Source organism: Urocitellus parryii, chromosome 8 (assembly GCF_045843805.1).
Source record: "Urocitellus parryii isolate mUroPar1 chromosome 8, mUroPar1.hap1, whole genome shotgun sequence".
NCBI lineage: Eukaryota > Metazoa > Chordata > Mammalia > Rodentia > Sciuridae > Urocitellus > Urocitellus parryii.
This window is the reverse complement of record NC_135538.1, coordinates 115,800,952-115,826,198: the sequence shown is the minus strand read 5'-3', so window position 1 is coordinate 115,826,198 and position 25,247 is coordinate 115,800,952. Positions and strand designations below refer to the sequence as shown.

General features: G+C 47.3%; 1 protein-coding gene across 1 annotated transcript; it reads right to left on the bottom strand.

Annotated features, from left to right (window-relative positions):
• Nucleotides 1-459: 459 nt before the first annotated feature.
• Rps10 (ribosomal protein S10) lies at nucleotides 460-6,534 on the bottom strand. Its single transcript, XM_026383399.2, has 6 exons — nucleotides 6,429-6,534; nucleotides 5,433-5,582; nucleotides 4,992-5,163; nucleotides 2,931-3,008; nucleotides 1,298-1,353; nucleotides 460-551 (listed from the first exon to the last, which is right to left on the bottom strand). The coding sequence occupies exons 2-6, from the start codon at nucleotides 5,580-5,582 to the stop codon at nucleotides 510-512; spliced, it is 498 nt and encodes a 165-aa protein (XP_026239184.1). The 5' UTR covers nucleotides 6,429-6,534; the 3' UTR covers nucleotides 460-509.
• Between the last annotated feature and the right edge of the window lie 18,713 nt (nucleotides 6,535-25,247).

Here is a 25,247-nt window from a genome sequence, read left to right as displayed (position 1 = left end):
GCCATTTTTACGCACTTTAATTCTATAAATCCTGAGGCTTAAGATTGGTATTAGTAAAACCGTTTGCCTAAACACTATTCCTTGCACGTGGTCCCTTTAAATTGTTTGTGCAGAATTCCAAGAACAGTATGTTTCCTTTAATCCTTTCCAGAACCTCTCAAGATACTCGGAACAAAATCTCAATTCCAGGCCAACAAAGAGCAATTTTCCCACTTGTAGCACTGAGTCAGCTCTGCTGTGAGGGAGGCGTGGGTTCCATAGAACACAACTCTGCAGGAGGGTGCTGGATAGAGCAGAGGGCACAAGGCAAAGCCAAGCACAACAGCCCTATCAGCAACAATGATGTCATGCCAGACAGGACAACTCCCCAAACCAATCCAATCTTGCCCCACTTACATTCAGACCCTTAAGCCATTTCTGTTTAAGCTATAACACACACACAAAAAAAATGGACACAAGTTATTTTTCTGGCTACAAGTTTATTCAAAACAAAATAATCCCGTCCAACTTCACTGAGGTGGCTGACCACGTCCACGACCAAATCCGCCTCTCTGCAAGAGAAATAACATGAAGTCAGCATTAGTAGCATGCAGGGTTGTACCTCTCATGCTTTCTGGCTTCATTATCACTGGAGAGAGATAGGAAGCCAACAGCCAAGAGAGTGCAGGCCATAAACCCCAGCCCTGCCCCTTATTGCTATGGGGCCATTCAATATCTAAGCCTACTTCCTCACTGGTAGAATGGGCATGTGGCCACCCAGCCAGTATATTCATTCATACCCACAAGAAGACCTGCCACAGGAGGACCTGCTAAGCATTTCAACTGGATCAACTAACCTCACAGTACCTTTATTGCTCTATTAGCACCCCTGTTTCACACATGAGAAAGTGAAGCAGAAAAGAACCTGCCCAAAGGCTGGGGTTGTGGAAGAGTGCTTGCCTAGCGTCTGTGAGGCACTGGGTCGATTCTCAGCACCACATATAAATAAACGAAGGCCCATCGACAACTAAAATAAGAAATTTTTAAAAAAGGAAAGAACCTGCCCTAGATTACATGATTAGATTTCAGACCAACTTTATTCTGGAGTTCACTCAATCTCTATAGTGTTTTGTTCAATTTCAAATTTCACTTTCTAAAAATTCAGGGAGTTATGACCATCATTAATAAAACAGAACACCAGCATGTCACAGGTACTGATTTTTGAGACTCACATCAGCAACATATATTTACTAAAGTTTGCATACTGGGTCCTCCTCAATGTAAAACTTATTATAGTAGCAAATGGGGGAATACTTACAAACTGAAATTCAGTTGCTGACCCAGCCCCAGCCTCAGCTTTCTTGTCAGCACCAGCTGGAAAGAGAAACATCAATTTGAAGTCATTGTTACCTTCCCTCTCCTGGGGCACAGTCAGCTTTCACTATACCACCCTTCAAAACTCAGCTCAAAGCTTCCACCTCTCCAGGAAGGCCACTGTAGTCACAAAGGACCCTCACTTCCCATCCTGCACTAAGCTTGTAGAGGGAGCTCAATAAGGGAAAACTTTAAGGACAATTAAGGGCCCAGAGCTGCAAAATGGGAAAGACAAGATCAACGATCTTGTGCTGGCTATCCTACAGGCAGCAAGGAGTTTGTGTCAAGATGTGCACGAAACACACGTTAGATTTCAAAGATTTGGGAACAAAACAATATAAAATACCAATGTTTATAAGGGTTTCATGTTAAAATAACACACAACCCATTTCCACCTGTTTTTAAATTGTATGGCTAGGAAATGTGTATTTCATATGTAAGTCACAAGGAGAATATGGGGGGCTGGGAGCCAGGGCCAATAACGTGGTTTCAATGAATACCACTAAAAGCAGAGTTTCCCTTCAGCCCACTTCCACCTCAGGGTCCTGACTGCTCACTTCCAGCCCTCTCACCAAACTAGCCACCATGTTATGTTCTCCCCACCTCTGCACTCGCCAAGCTATGCTCACTCTAAGGGAGGACCCTGTGGCTCAAGTTCAACTGTCTCACTCTCTAAAGAACAGTTCCCAAGTTCCCCATGTGGCATGACTTCCTCTGAACCAAGAGCTGGAAGAATTCACCCTCTCCCCTGTAAGGCGCTCAGGCCAAGTGCTCTTTTCTTCACATTCGAAGAACCAGAAAAGATGACAAGGCGGCAGGTAAGAGTGGTAGAAGTAAAAACTTCTTTTTGGAACTTGCTTTTATATCACAACGCCTTTTGCAACAGAGTGAATGACTGTAAATTCTTCCCATATGACATCTTTATCTTCCCTCTTTTGACAAGCTAGGTGCCCTCTGAGGGACTCTGCTTGGGACGCTCCCTTGGCTGATTCCCCTTCTGTCCTATCCTTCAGATATCTGCGTACTTCTGCAAAGACTCTGAAAACCCAACTGAATATCATCAACACCCACCCACTTCTGCTTTAATTTTCTCACACAGCACCCAGACCACCTAACACAAACCCATCTTCCCTAGCACTGAAAGCTCAATGAGAATTGAGCCTTTTGTCTATTATACAGACATGTCCCTATAATAGTGCTTGGCATGCAAAAGGCACCCAACCCAGTGAATTTGTCATTCTGGGTCAATGTAAGCACTTGCTAATTTCACATTATTTTTGCAAAAACAGTTGAGTGAGCGCTGCCCTCAAGGAGCTTACAAAACAAAGCAAATAGGAAAAAGGAAAGCATGTGGCTTTCCTGAGAGTTGTTTTTTCTGGTCACAGGTTTTTAGTGTCCCCCAACTGAGAGGGCTTGATTTCCAACGGACTCCTGCTGTTCTGATGATGTGGAGACTGAAATCAAGCATCTCTCCTGCACGCATAAGGGCTGAAGAATCCATTAAAATCCCTTAAGAAGTGTTCCTAACAGTTCTTGAGTTCCCCAACAGCCCAGATACAGAAGATGCCATTACTCACGGGGCACAGCACTCCGCCTGTAGGTATCTCTGTCAGCTTCCCCTCTTGTGAGTCTTGCAGGCCGCTCACCCTCCAGACCTATAAATTAAACCACACAGTGAACACACAGCAGCATGGGAACTATTTCTTGAAGGTCAGGAAAACAGGCATGGCTCTTCCATCTCTGGTGAACTGCAAGAAAACTGGTTTTCTTCTACTGAGTCTCTCCACATAAAGGCATTTTCCAATCACTTGGCAAATTTAGAAATATTGCTACAAATATCCAAATTTTGAATTCTCCCCATCTTTCCAAGTGAGAAGTTTAGTATATGACTGGAAAAGTAATTATACAATGTAGAAGTCACCAAGAATCCTTTAGTTCCTCTTGAGCTTCTATACATACCTCATAAGTGGTATATATATTAACCCATTATTTCCCCCATTGTCCCAGATGTGGAACACCTATAGAAATCTATGATATATCATTATGCTGTAATAATAACAAGAACAGGGCTGGGGATGTGGCTCAAGCGGTAGCACGCTCGCCTGGCATGCGTGCAGCCCAGGTTCGATCCTCAGCACCACATACAAACAAAGATGTTGTGTCCGCCGAAAACTAAAAAATTCTTTCTCTCATTCTCTCTTAAAAAAAAAAAAATAATAACAAGAACATAATTATATTGGCAGAATTGAAAACTTGTGACTTCATGGGCTAAGGCACAGTTTTTTGCATGTTATGCTTGGGGTGGAACACAGGATCCTGTGCCACTAGACGACCCCTTAGCCACATTCCCAGTCAGAAGTTTAAGGTATAGTCTACCTTTAAAAATTCTCCCAAACATGTGAAATATTAAATTTAATTCAGCATTCTCTCTAGCCAATGGAATCTGTATAACTAAAAAACAAACTGTTTTTGAAGTAGAAAAAAACAAACTTGACTCTTAAGTGAATGGCAAAAGCAGACATCAGGTCCACATAGACTGACTAAATCAGAATTTGTGGATTACAGAAGGACACAGCATTTTCATTCTTAGGTAGAGAACCTTTGCTCTAAGTATTCACAAGGCTGGGCTGGCCTAGTGGAGCACTCTTATAAGCCCAGTGACCAGGGAGGCCAAGGCAGAAGAATTGCAGGGTCAAAAACAGCCTCAGCAATTTAGTAAGACTCTGTCTCCAAACAAAATATTAAAAAGGCAGAGGATGTGGCTCAGTGGTTAAGCCACCCCTGGGTTCAATCCCTGGTATCCCGCCCCCAAGGAAAAGGGGGGGGGGGCTGTTCACACACTCAATGGCAAAGTACCCCTGGGCTCAATCCCTAATTAATAACATTAAAAATAGATAAAAGGAGTAGGGAAGTAGCTCAGCAGCAAAGCAGCCCTGGGTCCAATCTCAGGCACAAAACAAAGAAAGAAGATAACTCTACGTAACCATTAAAATCCCTTAAGTGTACCTAACAGGTTCTTGAGTTCCATGAAGTCACTCTCCAGGGGAACCTAGAGAATCTGCAGATCATTTTTGGATATCTGTCCATCTTGTCACCAAGTTCATAACAAGTAACCAGAACCCTGACAAAAATGCTAACTGTGAGCCAGTAAGGATCTCAGGAGCCAGAAGATAACTTTATTCATAAGGGAGCCTATTTCACACCCAAATTATATACATATCCATTCTCCCCCGTTTTTAAAATTTTTGCCCCCCTCGCCAAGAAACCATTAATTTCTTTTACATGTTGGTAAAGAGCTTTGCTCTGGACTTCTTGAGCACAATCTCATTCTGTTAGAAAATAATCACTGAATGACTTGCCATGTATCTGAATATTTGCAGTCACTCGAGAAGAAAGACCAAAATTCTACTCATGTTTAATGTAATTTCATGGATGGACAAAGACCTGGGTTCAGTTCAAAGGCTCCAGAACTTGACCAAAGGCCCTTGCCACCATCCCCTCTAAAGCTAACACCAATGATAAGTTTTAATAACACTTCTGTCCCCCACACAAAAGATCATACCATTTCACATACACTGTTTCCCTCAGAAAAGAGCAGCTTCAGAGCAGGCCCTTGGTGGCATTTATTAGGCACCTACCTTTAGGCCGAGGTCGGCCAGTTTCTGGTCGGCTACGGCGCAGAGTGGCAGGCACAATCTCAGGTGGCAGATGGAGGTAATCACGGAGATACTGAATGCCTTCGTTGGTAAGGTACCAGTAGAAGTGTCTCCAAGCAAACTGTTCCTTCACGTAGCCTCGAGACTTGAGAGACTAAGGCAGAAAACTACTGTTTAGAAATCCCCTCCAAACAAGAGTTTAAGGCCAGACTGTGCAATAGTGAGAGATCCCATCTCAAAACAAAACAAAGAACATAATTCGAAGCTGGAAACTCTGCACTTCAAAGGGGATAAAGAAAGAAGTTTTCACAGCATTTATCTACATCAGTGTCCTTCAAGGAAGCAAGCAGCTACCCTGATCTCTTGTTGGAATCTACCTTGAACATTAGTGGGAAATCTCCCCATTTCCATCTCAGTCCATACCTGCATGGCCTTCATGACATGAAGGTTGGGTACATTCTTATCTGCCAGCTCTGGGTGCTTGGGCATGTGGACATCTTTCTTGGCTACCATTACTCCCTCCTTAAAAAGGAGTTCATAAATGGCAATCCGATTCTTTTTGGGCATCAACATCTGCAAGAAAGTGATCATGAGGAACGTTTCTGAGCAATGTAGCTAGGATCCCAGTAACCAAGTTGATGACCCTAAGTGACCACAAAATCACTGCCAGTGGATGGAAAATTCAAAACACACCATAGAAGACACGCTAAAAAAAAAAAAAAAAAAAAAAAAAAAAAAAAACAGCAGAATAAACTCCCTGGAGACCAGCCCTCTCCCCCACCACCTAATGTTTCAGATGGAATACTGGCCAGGAGGTTAAAACAGGGACATGGACACGTATCTGATCCAACTTCACAAGCTCTGACAACCACAACGGTACAGGGAGTGGGGAGTACGCAGACATGGTACTCTAGCGGTACTGGGGGGTCATCAAGACCGACCCAGTGGGGATTCTCCCATCTGCACTTTAAGGCGCACAGCAGGACCCGGAAGTGGAAAAGCCCCCCCCACCGCTGCCTCACAGATCAGACCCCCAACAGAAGGACTAAGGTTCCCGCAACCGTCATCCCCTAAAATTCCCTACCCCAAACTAGAGCTCCAGGGCCAGGCGAAAGATCCTCCCGCGAAGGAAACGCGTGCAGGTGGGGTACGGCCTCCCTAGCCTCGCCTGGCTGGTCCCCGCCACACTAGGGCTTCAAACTCCCCTCCTCCGTCTTCCGCCATCAGGACGCCGAACTTCGCCTACCAGCACCCCTCTAACTCCCTAAACAACACCCCCCAACCCTTCTCGCCGCTTAGAAATGGGAGTGCCAAGAGGGGCAGAGAGGTCCTCGGTCCAAGCCCTAGGGAGACACGGCCGCTATGACGACAGGACGGCCCGATGGTGGCAGATGGAACCCGAACGCCAGAGGAACTCACCGCGGAGGCTTCAGGGTCCGAGGCCGAGGCTGGAAAGGAAGGGGCATGCGCGGCACAGCGTCTCTTCCGGGCTGCGCGGCCCCGCCCACAGCCAGGACCCGCGCGCGGCCTGGGGTGTCCTTGGCGGTGCCTGAAGAGTGGGAGGCTCTGGCGACCAGTGTCGGCTTCTCGGATTCAGGAGCCAGGAAACCGCCGCCGGGCGGGAGCTCGGGAGCCTGCGTGCTTTATGAACAGATAAATAAATGGTCGCTTGTATTTAGACCGTGTCTTTAGAAACACGTGTCTTTCCCATCGGTAATTTAACTTATGCAAGTGGTATATGCTGTTTTATATGCTGTTTGAGTAGGAAGAGAGAAAACGTACAGGTAAATAAAAAAAATACACAAATAAAAATAGTTCCCCAACAAAAGATAATCATTGTTTAGAGTATATGTTCTCCCAAACTCACATGCACCCACACAAATGTATTATTATTTTTAAAACTTTTAACAAGCCCGGCGTAGTGGCTCACGCCTATAATATCAGTGATTCGGGAGGCTGAGGCCGGAGGACTGCTAAGTTCAAGGCCAGCCTCAGCAACTTAATGAGGCCCTAAGCAAATCAGGGAGACCCTGACTCAAAATAAAAAGGACTAGAAACGTCGTTTTGTTGTAAGTGTTCCTGAGCTCAGTCCCTAGTACAAAAAAAAAAAAGTTAACAAAAATAGGATTTTTGTATGTAATGCATGATATGTTTTGCAAGCTGTTTTTTCCTTAAAAGAATGTCATGAATCTTTTCATATTAAAAATTACAATTTTGATGGCTGAATAGTAATCCACTGTTGAATAAACGCTTTATAACCATTTATTTAAAAATCGCAATCATAAGCAATGCTACACACATATTTGCACCCTTGCCCAGTATTTTTCTTTAGCTTAATCCTGAATGTATAACTACTGAGTGAGAAAGCATGCATCTCAGGCTTCTTACAGGCACGGTGTTGAGTTACAGAGAGCATTATCGGTTACACTCATGCCAGCAGTTATTAAAGCTCACTCTCATTAGGGGGCTGGGGATATAGCTCAGTTGGTGGAGTGCTTGCCTTGCATGCACAAGGCCCTTGGTTCAATCCTCAGCATCAAAAAAAAAAAAAAAAAAAAAAAGCTCACTCTCATTATCCCTGCTGATATTGAAGGATATCATTCTTATGCTTTTTGGCCATTCTAAAAAGTGAAATGCTAATTTTCCTGCTTTTTAAATGTATATATATATTTATTTTATTACTAATGTGGTTAAACATTTTTTTCTTTTTAGAATATTTGTTCCATCTTTTATAAATTGTCTTTTCATTTTTACTACTTACTCTTCAGTGTTGATTCCTCTTTTTTTGGTATGACTCATTCTGTACACAATAAAGCTGTTCACCTCATGTCACATTTGTATCTGTGTCTGGGGATTGAACCCAGGGCCTAGTGCATGCTAAGCAGACGCTGTCACCCAGCTACAACCCTAGCCTTTCATCACAGATTTTTCAGGTTCTCAGGGTGATTTCAGATAGAGCTAAGCCTGTGTCCTGTGGGAGAGAGCTGGGTTAGGCTAGGGAAGGACATCATCCAAGATGCTGTGAGGATCTGAGATCCTCTGGAGAGGATGTGGAGAGGGGAGAGAAGGAGGAAGAACTCACAGCACTTCCACCTCCCCCTTTCTGGTGCTGCTCCTGGGGGCATATCCATCCCTGGGTGCACTACCTTGAGGGCAGGGACTGTGCCCTCTCACTTGGTGGCCTCTCTAGCCTTTAGTACAGTGGCCTGCTGCGCTTAAACGTTTCAGGGATAAACAGCAGCCTCCTGGAGAGCAGAGGGAATGGAAGGCGGTCATGAAGGGAATGAATAATAGAACCCCCCATTTCAGAAGCCTTCTCAGATGGTAGTGCTCGCGGCATGGGGTTCGCTGACTTGCATTCAACAGTTAGGCTCTGAGGCTTTGGCACTGGCCCATGTGGTGGGGCTAAAACGGGGACAGGTGCATATACAGATCACACCCCAAGCAACGGATATTCCTGTTGTTTGTCAAGGACTATGGAGAAGCCAGAGCCGTGGCGCACACCTGTAATCCCAGTATCGGAGGAGGCTGAGGAAGGAGGCTTGGGGTTTCAAAGCCAGCCTCAGCAGTGAGACCCTAAGCAACTCAGGGAGGCCATGTCTCTAAATAAAATATTAAAAAGGGCTGAGGATGTGGCTCAGTGATTAAGTGCCCCTGGGTTCAATCCTCGGTACAAAAAACAAACAAACAAACAAAAACCTATAGAGAACATGGTCAGAGTGTATGTGGCAGAGAGTGATTTAAGTGAGGAGTGAAGTTTCAGCCGAGAGCCCCAGAACAGGCATCAGGCTCCGGATGAGAACTGGGAAGGGGAAACATGTCTTTGAAAGGCTTGGGGGCCACAGAGAGCTTGACTGACAGGCGGCCATAGTGGCTAGGACTGGTGTCCCACAGGCACGTGGCCTCAGGGAGGTGGTCAAATTTTCTTCAACAGGTAACAAAAAGCCCCAGAGGCAATTAAGCAGTAGTGCAGTGCGGTTTACAGACCAACCCCCTCCCACCCCACCCCACCCCACTCTATTGCTATGAGATCTAACCCAGGAGATAAAGGTATGATCACCTGCAGCGAGTTCAAAAGAAAACAAATAAACCCAAGCCTGGTGCACACCTGTAACCCCAGCAGCTTGGGAGGCTGAGGCAGGAGGATCTCAAGTTCTTTTTTTTTTTTCAGGTTTTATTTAAAATTTATTGTAATAGGGCCTTCGCAAAAGGAGGGGGGTGGAGGGTGAGGAACATGCAGGGGACATAGGAACACGATGACATGGCCAGGGCCACAGCTTCTGTCATGGGGAAGAGGGATGAAAAGAAAAGACCAGGGCAGGAGCTGGGGTGGAAGAGGGAAGGGGGAGACACTGGTTGCATTCCCCCCGCCCCCAGGAAGCACCTCTAGTCCCTGGTTCCCCTTGTTTACCCTGGGCCCCTCAGATTCCATCTCCTGTTCTGCCTCTGGCGCTAGTGGCTCCTTCTTTTGCCCCCTTTGACTTTCCCCACCTCCACAGATTTTCAAGTAGGATGACGTTTAGGGACTAACCCCAACAACCCTACCTAATGAACTTCTGCCTTCCCTGCTTCTGCCCCTTCTCTAATCTCAACTTTTTCCTTCTCTGGGACAGAATCTTTGACTCCCCTCCTTCCTCTCCTCCCTCCCCCTGGAAAATAAAACAAAAGAAAAAAGAAAGAAAAAAAAAAAAGCACCAACTCCCCAGGGAGGGGCAGCAGACAGAAGGGAGAGGACTGGAAGGAGGAGAGCAAGGACCACGGAGGGAAAAGGCTCACAAATCCCTGGGAGGGCAGGGCAGGGGATTACAGAGAGGAGAGGGGGTGAGGGCAGTGGCTGCTCCTGTCCTCTGCCACCCCTGCCTACTGTAGGAGGATCTCAAGTTCAAAGTCAGCCTCAGCAATTTAGCCATGCCCTAAGCAACTTAGCAAGACCCTGTCTCAAAATGAAAAATAAAGGTCTGGAATTGTAGCTCAGTGGTAGAGCTCTTTACTAGCATGGGTGAGGTCCTGAGTTCGATCCTCAGCACCACATAAAAATAAATAAGTAAAATAAATCGTGTCCATCTACAACAATCAATCAATCATCAATCAATAACTGACATTTTAAAAAGGGCTGGGGATGTGGCTCAGTGGTTAAGCATCCCTAGGTTCAATCCCCAGTAACAAACAAACGAAGTACCTCTTCTGTCACAGCAAGAATGGAGCAGGGCCTAGGGGAACAGTGGCCCCAACAGCAGCACCATGTGGGGTAGCTCCTGGGGGCTTTGGGGCAGGCCAGCTGCAGCGAGGTTCTGGCTGTGACCATGAACCAGACGTTCCTCCACAGACTCCCCGGCCTCACCTCTCCCCACATCCCCCTTCCCCAAACCTAGAATAGCTTTCTAAGCACATTCCCTCTTCCCACTCAGGCACAAACCTCCTAAAAAGAGCCATCTGTGTCGCGAGTCTCCCTCTGTAGCTCCCCCGACACACGTGAGTTGGGAATGTGGGTCGATGGCTGCTGTACACCCAGGCACACCACATGGGCACTTTGAGTCACCCGAGTCTGGAGCCAGGGGACAGAGGAGTGATTTCTTCTCCCAGTGGAGCCTGGCCGTGCCCTGCACCAGGGCAAGTCGTGCACGACCTCTGCAAGGTGACTGTATCTCTGGCTGTCACTGTTGAGGGCGGCTACTCTGGCCTCACCTACTGGCCTTATTCTTGTCACTTTGACTCTAATCAGGGTCAAGATGAACACAGCAGGACTCAGGAAATGCCGCACATAGGCTGCCTGTTGTCCCTGCTCTTGCTGGGGTGATCTACTCTGGAGGTGACCAGGTCTGGTGTCAGATCTGGGTCCTCTATTGCCACCTGTGAACCTTGGAGCATTTCTCCCACTCCCTTATATTCGGTTTGAATGTCTAACCACACTTTTTATTTTTTGAGCCCAGGGGCACTGAAACATCGAACCACATCCCCAGTCCTTTCGTTTTTTAATTTTGAGACAGGGTCTCACTTGGTTGCTTACAGCCTCCCTAAATTTCTGAGGCTGGCTTCAAACCTGCAATCCTCCTGCCTCAGCCTCCGGAGCTGCTGGGATTACAGGCGTGAGCCACTGTATTCAAGTGCCTGTTTTACAGCTGGAAAAACTGAGATATGGGACAGTTTGGAATGTCAGGGCCTGGGTGACAGGGATTTCTGCCCGTAACAGCCACCATCGGGCCCCAGCAGCCTGAAGCAGTGCCTAGCACACAAAGGGACTCGGGAAAGATTTCTTAAAGACACAAGTGAAGCTGGACCTGGTGGCACATGCCAATGATCCCAGTGGCTCCGGAGGCTGAGTGGGGAAGATCCAAGTTTGAGGCCGGCCTGGGCAATTTGATGGGACTCAAAAGTAAAAAATAAAAAGGATCAGGGTTGTAGCTCAGGGGTACAGCAACCCTGGGTTCAATCCCCAGAAGCAAAAAATAAAAAAAGAAACAAGCGAAGCTTGTGTACATCTTGGCTTGAAACTTCTACCTCGGTATCCTCTTCCTATTGGAGCCTCCTTCTTCAGCAGAACCTGGCTGGATGAGCAAGGTGGCCACATTCTCTGCCTGAGTTTCTACTCCTAACCCCCATTAGAGCCTCCTTTTACCTCTGAGCGGACTTAGGAGCTACATGGCCTACACCAAAATCCAGCTCTGCCACTCTGGCTGTGGGGCCTTGGGCAAATTGCTTGGCCTCTCTGGGCCTCGGCTTCCTCGCCCTTTTTTCTGGAGATAATAGCAATACCAACCCCATGGATTTGAGGGAAGGATTACTTTAGGACAGTGCCCTGCATATGGAAGATACTCAAGAAATGTTAGTGATTGGTATTACTTTTATTTTTAAATTCATTTTAAATATTATAAAATAAAAACAGATATGTGAACACAGAAAACAAAGGTATAACTTAGTGAATTTTCTTTTTTGTGCAGTGAATTCTTTTTTTAAAACACTTTTAGTTGTGGATGGACACAATAGCTTTGCTTTATTTATTCATATGTGTTGCTGAGAATCAAACCCAGGGCCTCACATGTGCTAGGCAGGTGCTCTACCACTGAGCCACAAGCCCAGCCCCTGTGTGGTGAATACTTATCATGCATATACCCTTGTAATCCCCCACCTCTACAGAAGTCCCCCCCTGTCCCACACCAGTTATGGTCCCCAGATCCCTCCATGGTACCCACCATCCTGCCTCATTATGGCGTCTCTAGATGCCATAGTTCAGTCTTGCCCATTTAAAAAATCAACTTTGTGGAGGTAAAATCTATATAAAATAAAACTCACCCATTTTAAGTGTTCGATTTAATGAGTTTTGACAAATAGCACTCCTGCAATTAAGAACATTTTCACGACTCCCCAGTATTTTCCTTGTGCCATTTATACTCAATCCCTCCCTCTTCCTGGCCCCAGACAACCTCTGATCTTCTTTCTGTTACGTGGATTAGATTTCCTTAAGCCAGGTGTGGTGGCTCAGGCTGTAATCCCAGCCACTGCAGAAGCTAAGGAGGAGGAGGATCCCAAGTTTGAGGCTGGTCTCAGCAATTTACCTTAGCTAGACCCTATCTCAAAATTTTTTTTAATGAAAAAAATTTTTTGAAAATTTATCCTTTCTACAATTTCATATAAATAAAGTCATGTGGAGTACTCTTTTCCTGCTTACAGATTATTTTCCTCAGTATACTGTTTTTTAATTTTTTTAATTTGAAGATGGACCCAATGCCTTTATTTATTTATTTATTTGTGGTGCTGAGACTCGAACCCAGCACCTGGGGTGCTTTTTATTTGTCAGTTTTGGGTGGACACAACATCTTTATTTTATTTTATTTTTTAAAGAGAGAGAGAGAGAGAGAGAGAGAGAGAATTTTTAATATTTATTTTTTAGTTTTCGGCGGACACAACATCTTTGTTGGTATGTGGTGCTGAGGATCGAACCCGGGCCGCAAGCATGCCAGGCGAGTGCGCTACCGCTGAGCCACATCCCCAGCCCCCCCAAAATGGCAGACTTTTAAATAGACATTTGTTTTCATTCTCTTGGGTGTAGATAGGCAGGGGTGAGATTGCCAGCTGCACAGGAGGCATCAGACGGTCAAACTGTTTTCCAAAGTGGCCGAATCCTTGGATGTTCTCCCCAACAATAGATGAGAGTTCAGTTACTTTGCATCTTCACTAGCATTTAAAGTTGTCATGATTTTTTTTAAAGGTCGGTTTTTAAAATCGCCCTAATAGGTAGTTAGTGGGATCTTTTTATAGTTTTCCCTAGTGACCAATAATGTTAATCATTTTTTCATGTGTTTAGTGGTAATTCAAATATCTTCTTTTCTGAAAGGCCTTTGTTTGTTTGTTTGTTTTTGTGCCACAGATTGAACCCAGTGGGGCTTCATCACTGATTCCCATCCCCAGCCCTTTTCACATTTTACTTTGAGACAGGGTCTCACTAATTTAGTTGCTCAGGGTCTCACTGAGTTACTGAGGCTGGCCTCAAACTTGCAATCCTCCTGCCTCAGCCTCCAGAGTCACTGGAATTACAGGTGTGTGCCACCGCACCAGGTGGAAAGGTCCTTTCAAGTCTTTCATTCATTAAAAATCTCTTCATTGGCCAGGTGTACTGGTGCATGCTTGTAATCCCAAGGACTTGGGAGGCTGAGGCAGGAGAATCACAAGTTCAAAGCCAGCCTCAGCAACTTAGAGAAGCCCAAAGTGACTTAGCAAAACCCTTTCTCAAAATAAAAATTTTTTAAAGAGGGCTTGGGATATGGCTCAGTGTTAAGTGCCCCTGGGTTCAACTCCTGGTATCAAAAAAAAAAAAGTCTTAATTGTGTTAAAATATATACCCCATAATATTTTCTGTCCTAGCCATTTTTTAAAATTTATTTATTTATTTATTTATTTATTTTTTGAGGAGGAAAAGTTTGAGTGCTCTCGGTTTCAGAGGTCTTAGTCCACAGAAGGCCAGCTCCATTCCTTGGGGCTCGAGGTGAGGCAGAACATCCATGGTGGAAGAGTGTGGTGGAGGGAAGCCGCTCACATTAAGGTGATCAGAAAGCAGAGAGAGCTGTCCTAGCCATTTTTAAGTGTATAGTTCGTTTTTTTTGCCCTTGTTTTGGGGGGAGTAGGTACTGGTCAGTCGACCACTGAGCCACATCCTCAGCCCTATTTCTGTATTTTATTTAGAGACAGGGTCTCACTGAGTTGCTAAAGTGCTTCGTCATTGTTGAGGCTGGCTTGGAACTCCTGATCCTCCTGCCTCAGCCTCCTGAGCTGCTGGGATCATAGGCGTGCACCACCACACCCAGCTTGGTAGTGTCTTTTGAATGCCAGAAATTGTAATATTTTATCATTTAATTTATTAATTTTTTAATGACCCATGCTTAGGAGATCTTTAAAATTTTTTAAAATTTGTTTTAATTAGCTTTATGTGATAGTAGAATGAATGCATTTATGCACTTTGATATATCATACATAGATGGGATATAATTTCTCATTTCTCTGAGTGTTCGTTTTACAGAATCCTATTGGTCATGCAGTCACATATATACAAACAATAATAATGTCTGTTTCATTTTACTATCTTTCCTATCCCCACATCTCCCCCCACATCACTTCCCTCTACTTAATCTAAGATAATGCTATTCTTCCCTAGTGCCCCCTGCGCCCCCACCTTATTGTGAATAAGCATCTTCATATTATAGAAAACACTCGGTCTTTGGTTTTGTGGGATTGGCTTATGTCACTAGCATGATATTCTCCAACTCCAACCATTTACTGGAAAATGCCATAATTTCATTCTTCTTTAAAGCTGAGTAATATTCCACTGAATACATATACCACATTTTCTTTATCCATTCATCTATTGAGGGACATCTAAGTTGGTTCCATAGTCTAGCTACTGTGATTGAGCTGCTATAAACATTGATGTGTCACTATAGTATGCTGATTTTAAGTCCTTGGCTATAAACCAAGGAGTGGGATAGCTAGGTCAAATGGTGGTTCCATTCCCAGTTTTCTGAGGAATCTCCATACTGCTTTCTACAGTGGTTGTACCCATTTGCAGTCCCACCAGCAATGTATGAGTGGGCCTTTTCCCCCACATCCTCACCAACATTTATTATTGCCTGTATTCTTGGTAATTGCCATTCTGACAAGAGTGAGACGAAATCTTAGAGTAGTTTTGATTTGCATTTCTCAAATTGCTAGAGATGTTGAACACTTTTTTCATATATTTGTTCATCAACTATATTTCTTCTTCTGTGAAGTGTCTGTTCAGTCCCTTAGTCCATTTATTGATTGGGTTATTTGTTTTTTGGTGTTAAGTTTTTTGAGTTCTTTATATATCCTGGAGATTAATGATTTATCAGAGGTGCATATGGTAAAGATTTTTTTCCAATCTGTAGGCTCTTTCCTCACGTTATTGATTGTTTCCTTTGCTGAGAAGAAGCTTTTTAATTTGAATCATCCTATTTATTGATTCTTGATTTACTCTTGTGCTTTAGGAGTCTTGTTAGTCTTGTTAAGGAAGTCAGATCCTAGGCCTACATGGTGAAGATTTGGGCCTATTTTTTCTTCTAGTAGCCGCAGGGTCTCTGCTCTAGTGCCTAAGTCTTTGATCACTTTGAGTTGATTTTTGTGCAGGGTGAGAGAGAGAGAGAGAGGCTTAATTTCATTTTGCTACATACAGATTTCCAGTTTTGCCAGCACTATTTGTTGAATAGGCTATCTTTTCTCCAGTGAATGTTTTTGGCACCTTTGTCTAGTATGAGATAACCATATTTATGTGGGTTAGTCTCTGTGTCCTGTATCCTGTACCATTGGTCTATAAGTCTATTTTGGTGATAATACTATGCTGTTTTTGTTACTATAGCTCTGTAGTATAGTTTAATGTCTGATATTGAGATCCCTCCTGCTTCACTTTTCTTTCTAAGGATTGCTTTAGCTATTTTACATCTCTTAATTTTCCCAAATAAATTTCATGATTGCTTTTTCTATTCCTATGAAGAATGTCATTAGGATTTTAATAGGAATTGCATTAAATCTGTATAACACTTTTGGTAGTATGGCCATTTTAACAATATTAATTCTGCCTGTCCAGGAGTATGGGAGATCTCTCTATCTTCTGAGGTTTTCTTCAATTTCTTTGCTTAAGAGACCTTTGCCTATATCAAACCACAAGAATTTTTTTTCCTGTTTTCCTTTAGAATTTTTCTAGTTTTGGCTGGGTATGGTGGCCTATAATCCCAGTGGCTCAGGAGGCTGATGCAGGAGGATGGAGAGTTCAAAGCCAGGCTCAGCAACTTAGTGAGTCCCTCAGCAACATAGGGAGACCCTGTCTCTAAATAAAATACAAGAAAAGGGGACTGGAGATGGGGCTCAGGAGTTATTTGCCCATGGGTTCAATTCCCAGTATAAAAAAAAAATGGAGAGAGAGAGACAGACAGACAGAGACAGATACCAACACACCCTAAGTGACTCATACCCACGAGTCATGCTCTTGGATAACATTATCTATTTCAGTGTGGGCAGGACCTGTGACTTGCTCCAGCCAGTAGAACAGGGGCATGACGGGTGTCGCTCCTGTGGTCATGTCTTGCAGTCTGGGTTTCGCTGGTCACACACACATGGTGCAGTTCGATGTGTTCCTCAGTTCCCGGTATTTCTGGCACACTGGCCGCTGGCTCCAGGGGATTATCAGATTCAGGTCAGATCCCTTTGGCAGTACATCAGGCAGCGGTGTGACCTTCCCTGAGGAGGGACTGAATTTCTGGCTGTTTCTTTTCTGTGTAGCAGCTGTTGGTGCCATGTACCAGCCAATTCACCGAAGACATCAAAATGAGGATATCCCCGTGGGCACCGGGGCGCATGCCTGAAATCCCAGCAGCTCGGGAGGCTGAGGCAGGAGGATGGCGAGCTCAAAGCCAGCCTCAGCGAAAGCAAGGCCCTAAGCAACTCCGTGAGACCCTGTCTCTAAATAAAATACAAAATAGGGCTGGGGATGTGGCTCAGTGGTCGAGTGCCCCTGAGTTCAATTCCTGGTCCCACCATACCCCCCAAAAAAAAGGTGCTATCTAATCTATTGTTTCTCTTTAATTTATTCCTTGTCACACTTCCATAAGGAGCTGCCTCGCTTCATTTATATTTAAACACAGGCACATGCACACATATAGACATATATATTTAAAGCAGGATAAATTCTTTATCCATTTTTAAAAATTTTACCACTCTTCAAGATTAATAAATTCTTGGCAATTATCTTTTAATAGCATTATGAACCCATAGATTTAAATCGACTTGATTGATTTAAATCCATTGTGATTCTTATCCATGTTAAGCTCCATGTTCCAGCTGGAGCCTCTTCCACTGGGCTTCTGGGTCTCTTTGTCGTGATCCTGTTAGTCCTCGGGAGCTTTCCTGCTGGCGGGTCCGTCTAGCCGATCTGCTCACCTCATATCCTGCACTTTTCTGATCTGGACCTGACACAAGGCATTTCTCCAGAAGCCGGACCTCTTTCCACGGGAAATGATATTTCAACACCCAATTCAGGATCTAGGATCCTCACTGTTACTAGGTTGATGACTGTTTCTAATCTCTCCCTCCCCCCCCCCCGTAGTTGTAGGTGGACAGCATGCCTTTATTTTATTTTATTTCTATTTATTTGGTACCAGGGATTGAACTCAGGGACACTCGACCACTGAGCCACATCCCAGCCCTGTTTTGTATTTTATTTACAGACAGGGGCTCACGGAGTTGATGAGAGCCTTGTTTTTGCTGAGGCTGGCTTTGAACTTGCAATTCTCCTGTCTCAGCCTCCTGAGCCTCTAGGAGGCAGTACTAGGAAGATCTTTGTGAGCTTATCTGATATGAGGAACTAAGGGAGGGCCAGAGAGGAGACACAATAAATTAGAAACTGCCATTCCCATTTGTTTCAGACTCTCTTCCTGTCCTTCATTTCTTTTGATACTGGGGATTGAACCAGGGGTATTTACCATTGAGCTACATCTCCAGCCCTTTAGTTTTATTTTATTTTATTTTATTTTATTTATTTTTTTTTTTTAAAGAGAGAGTGAGAGAGGAGACAGAGAGAGAGAGAGAATTTTTAATATTTATTTTTTAGTTCTTGGCAGACACAACATCTTTGTTGGTATGTGGTGCTGAGGATCGAACCCGGGTCGCACGCATACGAGGCAAGCGCGCTACTGCTTGAGCCACATCCCCAGCCCCTTATTTTATTTTTTAAGCAAGGTCTTGCTGAGTTGCTGAAGGCCCAAGTCACTGAGGCTGGCCTTGAACTTGGGGTCCTCCTGCCTCAGCCTCCCGGGTCCCAGGGATTACAGGCGTGCCCCACCTCACATGGCTCCATCCTTCATTTCTGTTGTCCCTATTCTACTCCAAATTCTATGCCATGCCCGGCAGTGTCTCCCGAGGGTGGATCCTGGCCCAGCGGAGCAGGTGGCCTTGCCATGCCTGTTTCCAGAGCCCCGTGAGCTCCCCAGACCCTCCAGACCCCTTGGCCCTTGTGCTTGGTCACCAGTTTCTGGAGTCCTTAAATTGGCTCCTGCCTTCTGGTAAATATCTGCTGCCTGTTGAGGTCCCCTGATTTCCTGTCCACCGGATGCTGCCCCGTGGCTTCCCTCTGCATCCTCCCCCACAGATGCACGGTCTTGTGACTGTCAGTAGCCTGTCCTCATCCATCTGGATTTTTGGCCTTGCTGGCCGTTGATCGCTGGTTGTGTTGTAAGCCTTATCTGTGGTTTTGGCGACCCTAAGGTCACTACTGAGCAGGTAGAGGGGCAAGAAAACTTGGCTCCAAGTCCCCCCCCCACCCCCGGGTGGCCACTCCCTCCCTACACAGGGACAGGTCTCTCAGTAACTTGAGCTTCCTTAAAGCATAGAGGTGGCTTCCCCAGAGAGCATTAAAGCAGGGGCCACTAAGCCTCCTAAGGATCAATGAGGAAGGGTCAGGTGTCACCCCTGAGCCCTTCTGTTGTCCAAAGTGTCACAAGGTCAGCCCAGATTCTAGGAGAAACAGACACCAGTCCCTGGTGGGGGAGTGACAGGTACAGACAGAGAGGGGACATGGCTGGTGCCACCTCCAGAGATTCCAGCTCAGGCTGGTCCCTCTCAGGGCCCGTGCAGGCGCCATCCCCGTGCAGGCTGAGGGCTGCACCGTCACGGTCACTCAGGGGTGGGTAGGGGAGACAAAAGAATCCTGGGGTTCCGCCTCGGCCCAGATGTGCAGTGTCCACCTGGGGCTCCGGGTTGTGTGGTCCAGCACCGTGGGAAAGAATTGGCTCCCATCTCCGCTCCCCGCCCCGTCTCTTCCCGTCCCTCCCGGGCCCTCGGAGGATTGGCAGGACACACGGCCCTGCCAGGGGTAAGTCGAGCCGGGAGCTCTGCCAGCGAGGGCCAGATGGAGCAGGAAGAAGGCCCAAACATGAATAGCGCTCCTGGGGGTGCCTTGCTCTGCAGGCTCCTGGCGGCCCCCTCCCCTCGGCTGGAAGCCGTCATCTGCTCCCTGCAGCCTGCAGGACAGCGGAAGGGGAAGGCAGATCAGGTGTCGGGGTCACTCCTAAAGCCATTCTTTGGTTCCCACCTGAGTGTGCTGAGCCTGGGGCCGTGACATTCTGATGGAGTCAAGGGCAGGACATTGTCCTCTTGGATGCCTCCGCTTTGTTTAGGGGCTGCTGGGAGCGCCAGCCAGGCTGTGGCCATATGGCAGTGCCCCTTCCCCAGCCCTAGACTGCAAACGGGAGGGCCGGCCCTGGGCCCACTCCAGCTGTCTTCTGTGCCCTGCTTTCTCCCTTCAAGGTGAAGAGTGGATTTTCTGCCTCCAGACAGTTCCACAAGCTGTGCCTTTCGGTCTTGGGAAGGAGGAACAGAGCTCTGAGTTCTGCCTGCCGCTCTGCATCCTCTGCAAGCCCCCCAGAGGCTCCGAGGATTCGAAGATGAGTGACGAAGGGGGGGCTGGGGCCACAGCCCCGATGGTGGAGGGTGACAAAGAGCTGCAGGCTCCGGATGTTGGAGTTACTGTCATCTCAGGGTCTCTTCCTGCCTTACTTGATGTCATGGAATTTGTTTGAACTTGTAAACATCTTACAGCTTTGATTCTCTAAGTGTAGCTGAGCTCCCACGTGGGAGTCCCCTGAGGAGCTTTTAAAAGTGACAGGTTCCTGGGTGTCACCAGCCCTGCTGTATCACAAGCTGTGAAGAAGAGGCGCGGGAAGCTGCATATTCAAAGAGGGTTCTGGCGACTCTGAGGCCCAAGAAGGCTTCTTGTCTCAGGTGGTTCAGAAATCAGGTTCTGAAACTAAACTGCACAAAATGGCCGGCAACCAGAACCATCTAGAAAGCAACTTGTTCCCCTCCCCCACCACCCCGCCCTGGGCTTCATTGTTCTCATCTGCAAAATGGGAAAGATAACAGCATCACTCAGAGATAGGAGTGTTCCAGGGATAAAAATTCAAGAATCGGGGAGCACCTCATTCATGTTCATGCGATCATTGTGAGAATCAAATGCTTGGTTGTGCTCAGAGCAGGGAAGAGACCCAGAGACGGAGAGGCCCTGCCAACGCTCACTCACCAGTGCCCTGCCCGATTCACGGGAGAACCAGGTCACAGGCATGACTCACCTGCCGTGTGTGCTGTCCTGGGTCTGTTTTCTGGAGAGGGACGAGAGCCTGAGCACACTCGCCTTTCCCTAGGATGTCTCCAACGTCTCCCTGCAGTATCCACCTCGCGGGCAGACAGAGCAGAGGCTGCGTGCGGGAGGCGGGCCCGAGGCTGGGGGTGGAAGGTGCACTTGGTGTCTGGGCTGGGAGCTGTCAGCTCCTATTACCAACCCTGTGCTTTGATCCCCTGATCTCTCTGGCTTCTGGGGAGGGTGTCAGCAGTGATGATGGTGCTGGCACAGAAGCAGATGGACCAGGTCCCCGGCCCTGTGACTGGAAGAACCAGGGCAACCTACTGGCCATTTAGGATAAGAAAGAACAATAATGGATAAAATGGCTGCCTACTTACTGTGAGCCAGCTCTGTCATGGTTACAGCACCATTTTACAGAAAAAAATAAAAACCCTGAGACACCAAGAGTGTAACTCATGCACCCCAAGCCAGGCGGCAGATGACGTAGAAATAGCCAGAGCCATGGGTTTGGGTTCCGACGTTGGGCAGCGAGGCAACAGGGTCTATTAGAATAGTCCAAATCCCAATCCCGGCTTTGTTACTATCTGTGTGGACTTGGGAAAGTCACTTAGCTTCCCAAGTCTTAGTTTCTCACTCTGTTAGATGGAAATAGTAACCTTGAGTTGGAGTCTAGTGGTGTGTATCAGTTTCCTACTGCTGCTGTAATAACAATAACATGTTCAGCAGCTTAACATCATGCACTTGTTCTCTTAACAGTTCTGGAGGATGGAAGTCTGAGATAAGTTAGGGTTAAAGTCAAGTTGCTAGCAGGGCTGGGTTGTGATTAAATCAGGCCTTTCCAGATAATTTAGGATAATCTCTCAAAATCTATAACTTATCACATCTGGAATTATTATTATTTTTTAATACCGGGGACTGAACTCAGGGTCACTTAACCACTGAGTCACATCTCCAGCCCCCCTTTTTAATATTTTATTTAGAGGCAGGGTCTCAGCAAGTTGCTTAGGGCCCCACTAAGTTGCTGAGGCTGGCTTTGAACATGCAATCCTCTTGCCTCAGCCTCCCAGGCCACTTGGATTATAGGTTTTTATAATATAAGGTATATCGCCATCTCTCCTTGCCGGCGACCTAATGCTGGGCTCACAAAATCTGATTATTCCAATAACTGAAGAAAACAACAAAGAAAGCACGCAGCCACACAGAATCACCTTTTCAATAATCCGGAGACAGCTCTGTGACCTTAAGGGTGCTTGGAAAGGGAGAGCCACTGGAATCCTTTATTGTTATATAGACACACAAGGGGAGTTTCCACGGAACATTCTACCCCCAAAGGGCAAAGGGGTAGGATTACAGAGGAACAGGCGAGTGTAGCTCAGCCCCTCTGGGTGACCTTTCAGATCCCCGTGGGGCACCAGGACTGACAGGTGCGTGCGTTTGGAGTGGCTCCCCACAGACATACACAGCGTCTGGAGACTGAGGCCTGGACATCCCTGGAGACTGACCAATCGGCCTTCTACCCAGGAACTAGCAGAAGGCAGCGGTCATTGTTATGCTCCAGCCTCAGGTGGTGAGCGGCTGGCGTGATCAGTGTCCTGATCTGTAAAGAGGGGTGATGACAGGGCTGTCCCATGCAGGGGCTGCGTTCAGACGTGGAAGTGGCCAGTCGGTATCTGCTGTGTGAGTTTGGGTGACAATGCAGGGATGACAGGGAGGTCCCTGGGCTGAGAGTGTGTGGGGGGGCCTCAGCGGGGAGGCCCGTGTCCCAGCATGAGGGACGACAGGGAGCCAGGCAGGGCGAGGGGCCCCGCTTCTGGAGTGGGCGCAGGGCTCTGGGGTGCTGCAGGCCAAGTCTTCCCCTGAGCGTAGGATGGGGGCCTGGTGGGACATGCCGCCCTCGGCCTCTCGAGGTGTGACGTGGCTGGGGACTCAACCCCCGCACATCTCTGGTCTGGCTCAGTTTGGCTTCAGCCTTAGATGAATCTCCAACATACTTTGTGCCCTCAACAAACCCCACTGTCAACATGGGGTCATAAAGGGCATCTAGAGAGACCATTCGGCAGGTCACCTCACTGGAGTCCTGCCCTCCATCCCACCGCCCCACTCAGAGGTCCTCGGTGGACGATGCGGCCTGCACCCGTGACCCCCCGTCACCCAGGAGAGGGGCTGCAGATGGAGGCCGCAGGTCCACCCAGGAAGCCCCCAGCTCTGTCCACCTGAGCTCAGGTATCGGCCAGGCCCGGCAGCAGGGCTCAGGGGCTTAGGTTGGGGATGTGTTGTAATGTGACAGAGGGTGGGACAGGGACTCTGCCTGCCCTGAGCAGTTCTGCAGTCAGGCGGTGGCCTTCCTTCCTGCATTTGCATTCAGGCCTGTGGGAAGGGGCAGCCTGTGTGCAGAGGGGGCCTGGGGCCCTCCGTCCTGCCTCAGGAGGGGGCCAAGTAGGAAACAGAGGGCTGAAGGGGACAGAGGCCTGCCTGCCGCTTAGGGCCACCGCAGATTCTGCGCCTGAGGAGCCAGAGAGGAGCCATGACAACCAGGAGAGTCTCCTTTCTGCAGGAAGCACCGGAGTCCTCTTCCCAGCGAGGATCCTGATGTTCTGGGGAAGAGCACCCGTCACCATGGGCCAGCAGAGCGGTCCCGACGGTCCCCACTGCTGTTGGCGGAGCACCCCCTGTGCCACGTTAGTCAGACTTTTCTGACACCAGCAAAGAGACCCCGTCAAGAAATTTTGATTCTTTCAAATTTTAGGTCATCTTTATGTTGTATCACTGATGCCGCCGGGACATTCACTGGCCTCCTCTAAAAAGGTGTGGGGGTGTGCATGCCTGTAATTCTAGGGACTTGGGAGGCTGAGGCAGGAGGATGGAAAGTCTGTGGCTAGCCTCAGTAACTTAGTGAGACATTATCTGAAAATGAAAAATTAAAAAAAAAAAAACAGAAAGTGTAACTCAATGGGAAAGTGCCCCTGGGTTCAAGTTCCAATCTAAAAACATTTTTTTTTAATTGAAAAAGATTTTTTTTTTTTTTTTGAGAGAGAGAGAGAGAGAGAGAGAGAGAGAGAATTTTAATATTTATTTATTTATTTTTATCAGTGGACACATCATCTTTGTTGGTATGTGGTGCTGAGGATCGAACCCGGGCCGCATGCATGCCAGGCGAGCGCGCTACCGCTTGAGCCACATCCCCAGCCCCGAAAAAGAATTAAAAAAAATTTTTTTTTGGATAGGTAATACGTTTACCCAGTTCAAATGCAAAAAAGGGAAGGTGAAGGAGCATATGAGTCTCCTTGCCTTCCCTCCTCTTTCCTGTAGGAAACCCACTTTTTCCTTGGTCCTAGGGTCCTGCCCAAAATACCCTCCACACTTACAAGCAAACATGGGTATTACTGTTACATACATGTGCACACACACACACACGATAGTGACTCACAACTTTGCACTTGTTTTCCCTTATGGCAGACACTGGTGATTGTTCCATATCAGAGCACTGAGAGCAGCCGCCTCCTTTTTATCAACTGTATAATACTCTACTGTACAGCTGTGGTGTGGTATTGTGTCCACTGAGCCACCGGTGGAAGGACACTTAGGTGATTTTGGGCCTTCAGCTCTGCACACCATGCCGTGCTCCACTGTGTGGATGAAGAAATCAAGGTCTGAGAGCAAAGCCCCACCTCAAGGTGGGCTGGGAGGACCAAGGTGGGATGGCAGGCTCTGACCCTAGCCCCATGGTGCACCCCCATCTCATCTTGGCCCAGCCCTCCTGGCCCTGGGAAGGCAGGGCACCTGAGAAGGGGACAGGAGGCAGGAGGGCAGCAGCCCCTCTGTGTCATGTGGGGTCACAGCCACAAATGGAGTCCTCAGCCCGAGGTTCAGCAGAGTGGGGCTGCGGACCTAGCCTTGTCACCTGCTCCCTGGGATCCTGGGCACGTCACCCCAGCTCTCTGGGCTGGCGTCGGGGAGCTTCACCCCAGGGCCTCTCCAGCCACGATACAGGTTCTGGAGCCAGCGAGCTCCGTTCAACTCCAACTCCATCAACACCCCCCAACTTTTCTTTTTTTTTAATCAATGCTTTTTAGATGAGTCTAATTTCCTCATTAAAAAAATGTGGGCATCAGGGCTGGGGCAGGGGCTCAGTGCAGAGCACTTGCCTAGCACGTGGGAGGCCCTGGGTTCCGTCCCCAGCACCACGTAAAAAACTCGGCCACTAAGGTGTGCTGTCCCTCTACAACTACAAACATTTTTTTTTTTTTTTTTAATGTGGGCATCAAAGTGACATTTTGTGTGGTGACACGACAAAACCAAGCGAAAGCCCTGGGGACACTGAAAAACCAGTGCGCACACTTCCCTTCCCCCAATCATTAATTCTGAGGATGACATTACAAACGTGAACCCAGCCCAGGGCCACAGCCCAGATAGAAAGCATGGTCACTAGGGAGCCACACTGCTCTCCTGTTCAGGACAGAGTCCTGGCCACAGGTGTTCTGCTGGTATTTAAGGTACACTGCCACTAGGTGGCAATGGTGTCCAGGCCATGGAGGCCCAGCCCTGAGAGGAGACCCTAAGGACAGTATCAAATGTCCTTTTTATGCCTTGAGAGAGGTCTC

Excerpts from the sequence above, each read along its gene's own strand:
- Rps10 (XM_026383399.2), bottom strand. The coding sequence starts at position 5,582 with ATGTTGATGCCCAAAAAGAATCGGATTGCCATTTATGAACTCCTTTTT. Across the intron at positions 3,009-4,991 it reads TGGCCGACCTCGGCCTAAAG|GTCTGGAGGGTGAGCGGCCT; the intron begins GTAGGTGCCTAA and ends TTTAATTTATAG. Across the intron at positions 1,354-2,930 it reads CAGGCGGAGTGCTGTGCCCC|CTGGTGCTGACAAGAAAGCT; the intron begins GTGAGTAATGGC and ends TTCTCTTTCCAG.